Below are 14,763 nucleotides of genomic sequence, written 5' to 3'. Positions count from 1 at the left end.
AGACAGCTGTGGCCATTTTGGACTGGGATAGCCAGACCACTGTTGTCCATGCACTGGTAACCTCCAGGCAGGATTACTGTAATGCACTCTATGTGGGGCTGCCCTTGAGGTTGGTCCAGAAGCTGCAGCTGGTGCAAAATGCAGTAGCGAGACTGCTCACTGGGGAAGGGTATCGCCAACATGTCACCCCACTGCTGAAAAAATTGCACTCGCTGCTCATTTGGTACCGGGCCAAGTTCAAGGTTCTAGTCTTGGTGTACAAAGCCCTACACAGCTTGCGACCAGGATACCTGAAAGATCATCTTACCCCTTATATACCCAGTCGATCACCAAGCTCTGTAGGCAAGGGCCTCCTGCAGATACCATCTTATTAGAAGGTCCGTTCTGCACAACATAGGAAACAGACCTTTAGTGTGGTGGCACCTACCCAATGGAATTCTCTCCCCTTAATTAGACAGGCACCATCTCTGTTATCTTTTTGGTGCCTATTGAAGACCTTCCTCTTTCAACAAGCCGTTTAAGTTGAGACTTTATCCCAATCTGCGTCTATGTTGGAATTGCTTTTTAATATGTTTTTAAACCTTTTTCTAACTATATGCTTTTAACCTTTTTTATGTCTTGAAAGCTTTTTTAATAAATGTTTTTAACGATGTTTTGTTTTAATGTATCTTAATGTCTGTTTTTATGATGTCTTAAAGTGTTTTTAGTGCTTTTGTCTGCCGCCCTGGGCTCCTGCTGGCAGGAAGGGCAGGATATAAAACAAATAATAAATTAATAATAAATAAAATGCCTGTTAAAATGCCAACCTTCCCAAACAACAAAAAGCCAACTTAAAGTCATAACTATCCCGCCACTACGCTGGAGCAGAATAATGAGCAAGAGACTAAAACAGCTCCTGATAGTAGACACAGAAATTGTCACAGTATTAGTACAGCAACCTAGTTGTGCAGAAGGTTTGTGGAAGAATTTATGTGGAAGTAAATGATAGCAAGGGTTAATCTTTGTAGGTGGGAAAGTGTTTTTTTAAACTGCTACCATGGTGACCTCTGCTGGACAGTCTGTGTGGCAAGCATTGCTTCCACTGGATTCTATTCTGTCAAGAATTAGCCTGAATTAGGCATCCAATACTGCAACAGTGTTGTCCTTTTGACCAGGAGATTACAAGACGGTTTTAACTTCATCTAAAAAAAAAAAGATATTTCATAAGAAACAGAGAAGCTAATGTGTACTGCAACAGTGCATGCTCAAACTTCAAGCAGGGCATTCTCATCTGAATACAGGTAAAACCTCTTTGTAGAGACAGTGATTTCAAAGAGCTGTGGTCAGTTTCTTGGAAAACCTATTCCTTTGTGAGCCTGGCCCAGACAACTTTTGGCTGTCTGAAAAACTCAAGGGAAAAAAATCAGCTTTGCAGCCAGGCTCATTTCCAACCTGAAAACTCACAGAGGTTGGTCAAGTACTCTGGCAATCCCAGATTCCCACCAGCCATTTATATAATCAGACAGGAACACTAGTGGAAGGGGCCAAGGGAGATCCCAATTCACATGAGGAGTAAACGGAGAGGATATTTAGTAGTCGGGGGAGTGAAAAAAAGCCTGGATTGGAAGGAGCCCGGCAAAGAGCAGCCTCAATTGAAAAGTCAGGAGTCACAAGAGGCAAAGGCCAACTTCTAGCTGCTGTTTGAAGTGCCAGACACAAGTGTCTCCCTAAAGAGTTCAATGGTCTGTCAATGCCTTCAGAGTTGTAGTAGCCAGATTTTGGCTTTACAAAAGGAATCTCTCAATGCTACTAAGGACAGATGGGAAATCAAGAACATATCCCAGCGTGTCTGGGATACAGTATCACCAAATCTTGCCAGCCTATAATAATAAAAAAAATATTCATAGATACCCGTCATGAATTGCTTGAAAGTCACTTGGGTGATTTTGTAATATGAACCCTCTAAGGATGGTTCTGAGAAGGAACATTGTTTCCCCCCCCCCCAAAAAAAATCCAGCCCTCCAGTCCACAGAAATTTGAAAATTCCACCATCAGCATTTCTTTAAATACAGTATTAGCTTTAATGGTTCTCAAAGTAAAGTGCAGGAAACCATAGTTTGTATTAGCCGTGTATGTGTGTGTGTAACAATGTTGCCAATAATGAATTATTTAAGCAAATCTCTCTCCATTAGGCTGTAGGCTTACAAACTCCTTCTCAAAACAGAAGGGGGAAATCAACCAGTACCCTTCCTACAGAAATCCAGCAGACACACCTATTCTGATAACACCCCCCAAAAAACTGCACACATTTGCTCAAAGCAGTTGTTAATCAGGTCAACTAAAGATTGCACAACTGAAGCACTCATCTACTAGAAGATTTAGAAAAGCATTGGACCCATAACAGACAGCAATGTCAGTGAAGAAACAAGGATGGACTCTTAGCTCAACGGGCCTGAAAGTGATGGGGAACCAAGAGGCTTCAGTCAAAATCCCAGCTCAAGCGTAGACAAGTGGAACACGTTTTTGGTCCAAATTCTCCCAAACAGTAAAACAGAAATAGCAACTTGCTTCCCATAGCTGAAACACTTCACTAGTCTGAAGCTTTGGAATAGTTAGACTGGGGAAAGTCTATCATTAGCACGGCTACATAGATAGATAATGATAACAAAAGATGATCTGTAACTAATGTAGCCAAATCCATCATTTGCTGCTCTGCCTCCAGACACATTGCTCAGCTGCTGTAATGGGATGGATATTTATTTATTTATTTATTAGATTTATATCTCACCCTTCCTCCCAGTAGGAGGAATATAAGAGACAAGTTTATTATTGAAGTTGCTAAGCCATACACTAACAAATTAAATGTGATAACTTGGGGGGGAGTTATAATATCTAATGGGCTAAAGCAGGAGTGGAGAACCTGTAGTCCTCCAGATGTTACTGAAGTGCAACTCCCATCCTCCTTGACTATTGGCTAACATCTGGAAGGCTTCTGGTTCCCTGTCCGTGGACTATCTAATGTCACGGGGTCCAATCCAGCAGAAGATAGCTATGCATAAAGCTGCAATCCTAACATACATACCTGGAGTAAGTCCCATTGAACACAGCAGGACACACTCCCCCATAAACCTGCACAGGATTGCACTGCCTGTCCCACTGAAACCAATGGTGCAAGTGAGTCAAGATTAGCTTAGGTCACATTGCTGTCAACTAAGTCATTAGGCAGGACTTAAGTTTAGCTGGACAAAGCCATGGTGTTTTGTAGCAGCAGTACCAAACCGCCAAGTAAGTTTGCACATTCACTGGAGCAAGAAGTTGTCAGAAGAGGCAATATACCCTTGCAATTCTTGCCCATCTCATCAGGAGTGCAATTTCCTCCCACTTGAGCTCCCACCTCAAATGGCAAAGGGAAATCTTTTCATACAATTTTGTTTTCTTCTAGAGCATCCTAACCTCAACCCAGATACATTAAAAAAAAAAAAAAGGAAAGAGCCTCTCTGCTTTCTAAAGAGGGGTTTCCTGCTTGCTGGTCACTGCTTTGTATTAAGGCAGTAATGCTATGCAGTCAGAAAGAAGGACTGCTGAACACAGAGGGTCACACAGGATTGGGCTGCAAATGGGATCTTCACATGGCATCTTGGCCAAGCCACGAGAATCTTTAAAAAAAAAAAAAAACTCTAATTTTCCTAGGAGAGTGGAAAATACCATTCCAGTATTTTAGGACGCAAAAGCAGTGGAGGGAGAGACTGTAGTCTTGTCTACACTTACATGGAATAAAACCCCACTCAACTGGGGGTGGGGGGGGAGACTAACTTCTGAATAGGATCAGACTGCACATAAGTTAAAGGGCTTCACAAATGTTCTGCACAAAATCTGTGCCACAGGCTAGGACCGAGATGGCCGGGCTTCAGCCTGCCCAAACATATGCCCAAAAGGATTTTTTTGTTGCAATTCATTGATGGGGTGTCTTAAAAGGGAAAGAAGAATCCCTCCTTAAAGTTGCCTCTTACTCCCATTTGCTAGGAGAAGCACAAGGAGCCTCACAACACCTCAGATCTCCTACCTGAATTCAGGAAGGAGGTTTGGCTGTAACCCATAGAAAGCCGCAGAGAGGGTCACCAGCCAGGAAGGCTTGTAATTCCCATTCTCACACTCCAGATAGGGAGAGGACCATTTAACGTGGCTCTTCTCGGCTGGGTGGCCCTCCCGCCTCCTCAGGCTGCCCTCCAGAGCCTTCGAGCCAGGAGTAGTCAAGCCCTTGCGGTGCTGGTGGTGCGGCCTCCACTTGCGCTTCAAGGCGTGGAACCACTCCGTCTCACTGGAGGCGTTGGCCAGGTGGTGAGCCACGGCCGACAAGTCCTGCAAGAGGATCTGGCTGCCCTGACGGACGGCTTGGAGGAAGACCTGCGGGGCAGAGGACAAGGGCTCCAGGTTGAAGGTGATGGCCGCCCTGGAGATATTGGGGTCTCCTTCCAGGAGGCTCTTGATCAAGACTTGGTACCACTCGATGTCCTCCTGCAAGTTTCGCTCCCGGGATTTATTGCTCTGCAGGATGACGTTGAGAAAGTTGGTGGCATGGAGGAGAGTGTCCAGGGCCCCATGCAGTGACGGGTGGGAAGCCAGGCGAGCCTTCCCGGCCAAGTTGGCCAGCTCATACCTCCCGGAGCAGTTGGCCCGCCTCAGCTCCCGGGAATCGCCGGTGTAGAGGAAAGAAGCCACGTTTTGGGGCAGCCCCTCCGGGGCGAGCCTCTGGGCCCAGCTGGTGCTCTCCTCCTCCGGGGCTCCGCTCCCGGGGGAGGGAGGAAGAGCCGCCCTCTTGGCGCTCTGGTCAAGAGCCGGTTTCTCTTTCCCTCGGCCAGGCGCCGTCTGCCCTTGGCTGGCGTCGACCGCAAAGCCCAGGTGAGCGGAGAGCAGGAGGAGGAGGTAGAGCCAAGGTAAATCCATCTCCTCCACTCAAGCGGAGGGAGACCCAAGTCCGTCGAAGTCCGCCACCCCCCCGACTCAACCCACCGGCAAAAATAGGAACGGTGATCGTTGCTGTTATGAGGAAGCTTCTCCCCCTCAAAAAAAAACAGGGGCAGAACGGAGAGGAGGGAGGCTGAAGCAATCCGAGTCACCTGTAGCAGAGCTTCCGGCGATCTCTCTCGGGTCGGGCAAGCGCTGGGAATTACGCAGGCTGCCCCTCGTCTCTAGGAGCGCAGGTTACATCCCTTCTGGCGACAGGGAGATGGTACCGTTAGCCAGCTTACGTCTTTATCCCCCATCCACAGCGCTCTCGGGAAGGTATCGGAAAGCCCTGCCTAGAAGCCCTCCTCTCGCTGCTGCTGCCGCTTCTCCGTCCTTCGGTCAACCGGCCCGCTCCGCCGCTCCCATCGCCGCGCAAAAGCCCCAGAGCCGCAGCCGGCGACTTCTTCAGACATCGCTTCCCCGCCAGCGAGAGACGGGCGGGAGTTGCGGCTTCTCTCCTAGGCAGTAGAGAGGCGGGGCGAGGAACCCGGGCGGGGATGCATCCCCTCGAGCCGCTGCCCGCTGACTGGAGCGCTCGGCTTGCCCAGCACAGCAGCAGCAAGCCACCGGGCCTGTAGGAGGCGGTGTTAACTAGACTGCTACGCCCACGGCCGGCCCCCTTGTTACCGCTCTCAAGACCCGCCCTCATAGGGGTACTCCAGACGCCTCCAAGCTCTGGATGGCCGCCTCTCCTGTCAATCATGAGACAGCCATTTAGTGGGGAGGAGGAAGGCGCTGAGTTGGTGCTGAAGGAGGAGATGGAGGGGGCACTCCCCGGGAGAAGCAGAGCCGGGGCGGGGGAGAGAGACAGTTGTTGTCACCTGCGGAAGCCGCCTTGGAAGAGCGGCGCCGGCGCCTTTGCGGGGATCCTCTCTGCCGCGTCGGATTTGGCCCAGCGAAGGTGGGGGAGGCAGTTGAGAGCTGGGAAAGGAAACCTACTGAAATGCCGACTGCCTCAAGGTTATAAAGGACTCTGGGGGCAGAGCTCGGAGTTAATCTCTCCCTTCACAGCGTCCGGCAAAGTATATTAGGCTATGTTTTGTTTTTGTTTTTAATGGCATTAATGAATGAATTAATACCGAAACTAGGCGTGGATCATCACAGATCAGGGAAACAGAGACACCTACTGGCTGAAGTTTTAAAACTTCTCTCAAGATATTAAAACCTTGTTGGGAGGGAGGAAATACAGTCATCCTAGATGAGAAAATCTGTTCAGTGCCGGGGAAGATTTTAGGTGTTGCTTTTTTCCTTCCCATTTGGATGCATGCAAATATATGTTGGGTATTTCTACATTGCCGTTCAGTGGAAATATCCTTAGGAGAGCAGCGGATTTGCTGTGGGGGGGGAAAACACTTCACAAGGCAACCAGTCTGAAGCAAATGTGTAGCCTTTGTTAAATCCTGCTGCCAGTAGCATTTTTTTTTTAACATCCAGGCATTATAAATATTCTGTGTGTGCTGTTTCAGTTGTGGTTATGCATTATTATCATTATTATATATGTTGGCCTCAATCCAGGGCACAGTTGTGCACACTTGTATGTCCTATTGCTGACGGTGGGAATTGAGCAAATAAAACTGTGCATGCCGTTGTAGCTTTTGCTGAATGCTGGCTGCATGATAGGCTACATAGAATAATGGAGAGTAACAACAGCACCTAGACCCCTGGTCTGGCTCATAGAGACCAATCTGCATTTCACCTTGAATGACACCTGGAAAATGTGGTTTATCATTTATTTACTGGACTAGTAAATGTGACTGTGTTGATCATGCAATGGGTCTCTTAGCCAAGGAGTCATATCCATGTGAGTGTCAGTGAACTTCCCCTGTGCTTTTACAATCATTGGGTTGTATTCAGTGCTAGTCCTACTCAGAGTAGACCCATTGATGTTAATGGACATGACTGACTTGGGTTCATTATTTTCTGATGTCACAGTGGCACTTGGCCATGCACATTCCTGATGGGCCTACTGATTCTATTGGCTTACTTGCTCCGATGTCATAAGGAGACTTGCCAGTCATAGCTAGGTACAACTAAGGGGACTTCCAGGTTGTCACTGTTTTCAGGTGGGATTCAATCACATACCGGTAAACGGAGGTTGCACAGTTATAGTTAATAGGGAGATTTTGCACAGCAAACCACCTTACCCAAAAGAACAGACTTTTTGTGATAAGGAAAGTGATGGGGAAATGCCCTGGAAAGTGTGGGATACACCATGTCATCTAGCCTCCCTACAAACAAATCAGAATGAATGTTCAGTAAACAGATTGTTTGGAAAAACCTTTAGTGCTTAGGTAGGCTTTCCAGATACTAGATTCTGAACAAAGTCCATGAGCAACCTACATGAACCCCTTTCACCTGTCACTACTCTGTGTGCTTTAGAACATGCAGCGTATTTCCGTACAAACGTTAAACTCTTCATTCATAGCCATCCTGCAGAGAACAAAAATGGGAAGGTTCTGTTTTATATGCATGCAATCTAAATTAGCATCTGTTGTTCTTTCCTTGTTCCATTCTAGTGAATAATGGCATCTGTGACATTATCAACGTCAAAATGTCCGTAAATTCTATACTGAGGAATAGCAACAAATGAGATGTCTGTTTTTTTAAAAAATCAGCAACCTAACATTCTTCGTATTCTCTATCTGGGATGTTTTTCTACAAAGTATAGGACATTATTCAGTCTCCCTCTCCACAAATATGAAGAAAAAGCTCAGCTGAATCAGGGCAGTGTGGTGTAGTGGTTAGCATGTCAGATGGGGACCTGGGGAATCAGGAATCAAATCCCTGTTCAGCCATGAAGTCCACTGGGTGACCTTGGCCAGTCATTGTCTCTCAGCCTAACCTACCTCCCAGGATTGTTCTTCTGAGCATAACATCGGGAGGGGGAGGACCATGTTTGTAGCCACCTTGAGTTCTTTGGAGAAAAGGTGGGATATAAATTTAATAATAAATAAATAAAGGCCCATGTAGTCCAGCATCCTGTTGTCATAGTGGTCTACCAGATGCCTATGGGAATTCTACAAGCAGGACATTGAAAGCCATAATTCCATGCATGGTCCTTCCTGTGATGGTAACGGTTTCATCAGAAATTCTCATAAATGGGACGCTTATGTCAACAAAATTGAAAATAAAAGAATGATGTCTAGATACTTAATATGGACAGTAAATGTATAGGAAATATAAAGGACATCCATAATGCCTAACACCTACCCAGCTGTGAGCTTCAACCCTTTTTGCCATGGTTGTGCTTTGGGACAGCTCGGCTTACCTAATATTATGCAGAAACTTGTTATAACTTGACTCCTCTAACTGATGAGCAGCATGGCACTTTGGTTCTTCCCCCCCCCCCACAGAGAGAATGTGGCTGCAGTGGCATTTGTGCAAGCCGCTCCACCTGCCATCAGAGCTACATATATCTCTAGGATTAACATGTCAAGAGCATGATTCGTCTGTCTCACAGTAATGTGCAAAACACAGCCATAAATGGTTGATTCCAATTACACTTTACAGAGTGAGCTGGCATAGCATACTCTGCTGGATCAGACCAAAAGTCTGCTTAGTCCAGAATTTCCCCCAGTAGCCAACCAGATGCCTATGTCCCTGAGCAAGATATGAAGTCCATAGTTCTCTCCTTCTGCTGTTCCCCACTGACTGGTATTCAGAGGCATGATGCTGCTAATCCCGGAGGTAGCACTTAGTCATCTTGACTAAGAGCCACTAATCGCCTTATCTTCCTTGAATCTTCCTAATCCCCATTTGTGTTTATTTTAGTCTTAAAAGGATATCACATAGAGTACAAAAATTAGTGGGGAAAGGTGAACAAGAACAGCACAAACGCTAATTCCAGAGGATTTTATATTAATTTTGTATTGTTTTATTTAAATATTTATAAACTGCACTTTCATAAAACAATATAACAAGGCAGTGGTAACACTACAGGAATATCTGTAAAAACATCCGTAAGAATAGTTGTTTTTTAAAAGTCACATTCTGAAGGCCTGTCTAAATAGTAGTTTTTAAAAGTCATCTCAAAGAAAGGAGGGATGGCGCCTGGAGGTCTTCTATTGGCAAGCAGTTCCACAGGGCAGGGCTTGTCATACTAAAGGCTCGGTCACTGATAAAAGCTGACCAGGCCTCAGGGGAGTGAGGGACCCCCAAAAGTGCCCCCATCAGAAGACAGAGATGGTGCATAGGGAATCAGGCAGTGCTTACTATATTTTGGGCCAAAGTTGTTCAGGGCTAGTATCATTGATTTAGAATTAATCATAATGATTAACCGTTGTTATTTTCCACATGCTATATAATGTAAATAATACGCATGCAAAAAGAAAAGATAATACAATTGAAACCAAATGATGAAAGAGATTTTAAATTTTATTCTTGATTATCCTCATTTGAAGCCGGCCAAGTTGGTGACCGTCGCCACATTTTGTGGCTAGTGAATTTCGTGGTTCAGCATTGCTGCAACAACACATCCGTCCTTTTGTCTGCGCTGATCCCCCGCACCATACATTTTCATTGGATGAATATGGCTTGCTCGCAAAGCTATCCATTGTCACAAAGGAAACAGCCACCTAAAGGAAGAAACCAGGTAAAAAAATATTTATTCATTTATTTGATTTATTAGTCGCCCATCTGGCTGGATTAACCAGCCACTCTGAGTGACGTACAAAGCAAAAACATATAAAACATCAAACATGTAAAGTCTGTTTGTTTAATCCTGTATAGTCCGAAGATGTAACTGCAGATGGAAGTTCCTGGTGGAAGTCTTCTCACATTGGCATAAAAACCAGTGTGGGTGAGAGTCCGTTTGCAAGATCTAAAATGGCATCTCCCCCCCCCCAATCTTAGCGTCCAGCAGGGAGAGGGGTGGGACAAACAGGCCCCTCAAAATCGAAAACAACAGGGCAGTTCTCAAAGAAGCTGAGGCGAAGGAGCCAGGGTGTAAACACAACCGAAATAAGCATGTAGCTAATTGATGTGTTAAATTCTACTGAATTAGATTAATCCAACATTTGGTTAACCTTCATCTTTGGGTGATTCCTTAACACTGTCTGTCATCCCAAACTACTTGTCTTTCATTCATGACGTAAGATGATTCAAAGGACAGCAACAGCTAAAGGCTCAATAACATTTTATTTTTATTAAGCGGTGAACAACAAAGAACTTCCTGGAAGAAAGGGAAGAATCAGTGTAAGGGAAGAATTTCCCCCCCTGTAATGGGGCATGCAGCAAATAAAATTTTCAAAGACCTGCATCTGCCAAGGACAAAGATGAGATGATCAAGCTCTTCTATTACATATCTGCCAATCATCAGAACCTCTATGAAAGATAAATGCTTACTTTCACAAGACAGTCGATACATGCAGCTAGACCACAAAATACCAGAGGTTAAGTTTTGCAATAAACTGTAGGAAAATGAAGAGAACTGTAGGAAAAAGAAAAATATGTCTAGTGCCAGGATGGAGAACTTCAGTCCCAAGTCTCCAAGGACTGAAGTCCACCAGGTCACTGTTTCTGAACCTCAGAACTTTTCCCAGGCCATACACCTCACTGGCCCTGCTCTGCATCCTAAGTGTTTCTGCCTGGCTGCAGTGTGCCCTTGAACTCTGATAATGCCCCTTGCTTGTCTGGGTGGAGGCTACAGAGGGCAGAAATGGCTTGCCCAGTGGGATGGAGCTGCAACACAGGGAGAGAGGCAAGGTGAGAGGGAGGTCATCATAGTGCGAGAACACCACATTCACTCCAACACAGTGTGCCTCACAGCCCCTCCCAGTAAGTGGCAGCGACACTGCTGCCAGGAAATGTTGCTTCGACAGAGGGATGTGCATAGAAATTGCCCTCCTGTACCAATGTAACATTTATATTAGTTGCTCCTCCCACTTTTGCCTCTGACCCCGCCCACCACTGTCATGTGGCCCTTGGAAGGTTGCCCAGAAGGCAAAGCGGCCCTTGGGCTGAACAAGTTTCTCCACCCCAGTAATAAAAATGCAGGTTGACCCTCATTACCCTAAAATCAGCTTCAGATATACTTTCCTGAATTCCAGAAACCATGTTAGGGCAATATCTTTATCAGTCCAACCAAAACATCACAAGATAGTACACAAGCTTTTGAGTTCTACAAAACTCTTCATCAGGCTAGATGGTAAACAAAGGTGGGGGGGGGGAAGAGATTGGCTGGTGGTAAAGTCATTAAAATCTGCAATTTTTTCTTGCCCCACTCTCATGCTTTGTTTACTATCTAGCTCGATGAAGAGTTTGGAGAACCGGTAGGCTATTTTGTGACATGGTGGTTGGTGTAAAATTGTAGAGAAAAACACAAGCCACCTAGTGGTAGACATTGGTTGTGCACTCTTATTTTAAGAAACCCAAGACACATCAGTGTGAAGGAGCCTGATTAGTATGTTGGGCACAACATGTGCCTCATTGTAATTGTTGTAATATGTTTTCTCTGTATGTCCTGTTCATAAGCTTTTCAAACAATGGGCTGGCCAGTGTTTTGCAACAACATGTGAGACTAGATGACCCTCCAAGGAAGATCTTGAAATGGGATAGCTCCAATGTTAAGGGCCACTATTATCAGGCACCTGCCAAGGCCCACATCCACACAGAGCACTTGCTTCTGATCTCCAGAGTTCCCCAGCCCTGTTATTGCTGCTCCTCCTTGCTGTTGGTACCTATCAGGGCCAGTCCTACCATTAGGCAGAGTGAAGTGGCTGCCTCAGGTTGCAGATTCTGAGAGTGGAGAGCAGACAGAGCTGTGTGAGCTATTATTATATTATTATCTTTATTTATACCCTGCCATTTTTCCAAAACTGGAACTCATGGCGGCTTCCAGATAAAAAATACATATAATTAAAAACATACAAAGTCTACATTAAAATAAGATTAAACTATTTCCAATATTAAAACCATACACAATATAGCTAAAAAAGTTCAAACTAGTTTAAAAACGATATAGTAGACATTAGCAATGCAGCACCCTTCACGCCCTGTCCTTAGCCTTCAAGTCCAAAGGCTTGTTGGAATAGGAAGGTCTTTGCTTGTTGGCGGAAGGACTGCAAAGAGGGGGTCATTCTTATCTCCCTAGGAAGGGAATTCCAAAGCCTAGGGGCAGCCACTGAGAAGGCCCTCTCACGTGTCCTCACTGGCCGTACTTGAGAAGATGTGGGTATTGAGAGAAGGGTCTCTCCTGAGGATCTCAGGGCCCGGGCAGGCTCATACAGGGAGATACGGTCTGATAAATAGCCTGGACCTAAGCCATATAGAGCTTTATAGGTCAACACCAGCACTTTGAATTGTGTCCGGAAACAAACTGGCAACCAGTGGAGCTTTTTTAACGGGGTAGTACGGTCCCTGTAACCAGCCCCAGTTAACATTCTGGCTGCAGCATGTTGTACCAACTGAAGTTTCCGAACAGTCTTCAGAGGCAGCCCCACGTAGAGCGCGTTACAGTAATCTAAACGGGATGTAACTAAGGCATGTGTCACCGTGGCCAGATCAGACAGCTCAAGGAACGGGCGCAGTTGGCGCACTAATCTTAATTGTGCAAAAGCACTCCTGGCCACTGCAGAAACCTGGGACTCCAGATTTAACGCTGAGTCCAGGAGCACACCCAAACTGCGAACCTGTGTCTTCAGGGGGAGTGTAACCCCATCCAGCACAGGCTGTATCCCTATTCCCTGATTTGCCTTACGACTGACCAGGAGCACCTCTGTCTTGTCTGGATTAAGCTTCAATTTGTTCACCCTCATCCAGTCCACCACTGCCGCCAGACACTGGTTTAAAACCGAGACAGCTTCCTTGGAATTAGGTGGATTAGATAGATGGGTCTCTAAATGTGAACTGAATTTCTCCCCCATCCCAAGCTGGCACTGACCGCTATTTTTTTAAAAAAAATAAAATCATCCAGAGCTGCAAAGAGAACCCATGGGTGGAACAGCTGCAGCCACTGCTCCTGCCATCATTCTTCTCTCTAATACCTCTGGGCCCTACCCCAATGAGTACATCAGATGTGGGGCCCAGATGAATTAAGGAGAAAGAACTTGAGGGTGGTGGCACCATTGTGGCTGGCCAGCACTGGAGAAGGAAGTGCTTCTGCCTGTGCTACTCCAGGTGGGTGGTGACAGCAGAAGCTAGCTGGAGAGTGCAGAGTGGTCCAGGCAGTGATGCTTCTTGGCCACCACCATGTGTGCCCCTGCCAGCCCCAGGGCAGCCCAGGTGACAACTTGGAAGAGACACCATCTGTTCTGCTTTGCAGGAGGGGGACATTAGAGGTGGTGGCAGCAGGCTGGCCAGCCAGCAATGGACAAGAAGCACAAGAACTTAAGAAGAGCCTGCTGGATCAGGCCAGTGGCCCATCTAGTCCAGAAGTGGTAGATGGTGGCTCCAAGTCAGTGGGGCAGTAGAATCCACTCCGGATTTTAGTCTGAACTTTCAAGGAGCTGTCCAAGGTGCTTCAGCACAGGCAGTGGTGTTCTTTCTCCATCACATCCACCCACCAGTGCCCAGTAAGCCTGTGCAGGGCAAGGTAGTAAATTACATCCTTCCCTAATAACAGTCTCCTGGATTAATTTTTTTCCCAGCCGTGCTATGTCTCCTTTCTTTTCAGATGGTATCGTCCTTGAAAGTATTGGATTCCATTTCTGCCCCTCATTAGAATTTGTCAAGTTTTTGTTTTTAAACTTTCAGGGTTCAAATATTGGATTCTGGGATGCACTAGTATGGTGCAAAACTCTGGCAGATGGACTGGCTGACTGTGCACAGAGGGGACTAGTTGTGTTGCTAAGGTTGCCAGCTTCGAAATAAAATTAAAATTCTCATGAAAAATGCTTCCAGCAACAGCATCATGCTGAGGCTTGTTTGGAAAACCTGCAGATGTGAGCCCCAAGAAATAAAGTTTCAAAGAGTAAAAAGGGAGTGAAAGGGATAGGAACACACTTATTATTTAAGGCAATTAAATATAATTGAGAGAGAAATGACCATTCCAAAATACCTTATGTTTTCAAATGCTATTTCATTTTGGGCAGCTAAGGAGGGGAGAGCAGGTGGAAAATAACAAGCGACTTTAGATAACAGTATCTGCCTTCCTATATCCAGCACATTTTAACTACCTGGTAAGTAACAGAAGCTAATGATTATACACCTTGCAGACGGTTTGCAAGTCTTTCTGCCGGATGCACCAATTAAACTGTTTCTAAGTTGTGGCACTTGGTGTGTGTTTTTCTTTTTTCTGTCATAGCTTCCTATTTGAAGTTCTCTCCTTTTCTAACAGCAGCTAAATTTGTGAACCACTAATTAAAGAAAGGGCACTTCTTTTTTAAAACAAATGTTGAAAGGAAGATCAAGGGAAGAGGCAAAAACGTGGAGGCCCTCAAAGCTAGAGGAAAAGCAGGAACTACTGTGGAATTTTGCTGCACAACATTTCCCCATCAAACAGAAAGGAAAATGGAGTCTGTAGGTTGTGCAAATGGCAGGCTGGGGATGGGAGGGACCGAAAATGTGATAAAAGTCAGCGCTGCAGAACACTAAGAAACTGATGTGATGAAGGCAGATCCGGGGGGGGGGGGAAGGGAAGGATGACTAAAATATACAAATAAATGCCCAGCTTTCCTTTTCATAAAAAATGAACGTTCAAATGTGACCCTTAGTAGCCTTTTTAGTATCCATAATGCTTAAATGTGCAATCTGCACAAAAATCCTATAAAGCATTCCCATTTTACACTTGACTCCTTCAAAACAGAACTTCATGGCTGCTCCAAATGCACAGGTGGAGCT

At 45.7% G+C, this 14,763-nt stretch overlaps 1 protein-coding gene and 1 long non-coding RNA gene across 2 annotated transcripts in view; one reads left to right on the top strand and one right to left on the bottom strand.

The window, feature by feature from the left end:
* Window positions 1–5,587, bottom strand: part of GPR158 (G protein-coupled receptor 158) — a 166,467-nt gene extending 160,880 nt beyond the window's left edge. The window contains exon 1 of the mRNA XM_061586390.1: window positions 4,043–5,587. Coding sequence (XP_061442374.1) covers window positions 4,043–4,923 — 881 coding nt within the window. The 5' untranslated portion in view covers window positions 4,924–5,587. The remainder of the gene's footprint in view (window positions 1–4,042) is intronic.
* Window positions 5,069–10,394, top strand: LOC133365080 (uncharacterized). The gene is made up of 3 exons (XR_009758106.1): window positions 5,069–6,008; window positions 9,387–9,577; window positions 10,136–10,394. It is a non-coding gene; the product is annotated as an uncharacterized LOC133365080 (long non-coding RNA).
* Window positions 10,395–14,763: the final 4,369 nt, after the last annotated feature.

The sequence above is a fragment of the Rhineura floridana genome, chromosome 10 (assembly GCF_030035675.1).
Source record: "Rhineura floridana isolate rRhiFlo1 chromosome 10, rRhiFlo1.hap2, whole genome shotgun sequence".
NCBI lineage: Eukaryota > Metazoa > Chordata > Lepidosauria > Squamata > Rhineuridae > Rhineura > Rhineura floridana.
The sequence above is the reverse complement of the archived record's forward strand: the minus strand, read 5'-3'. Positions and strand labels throughout refer to the sequence as shown.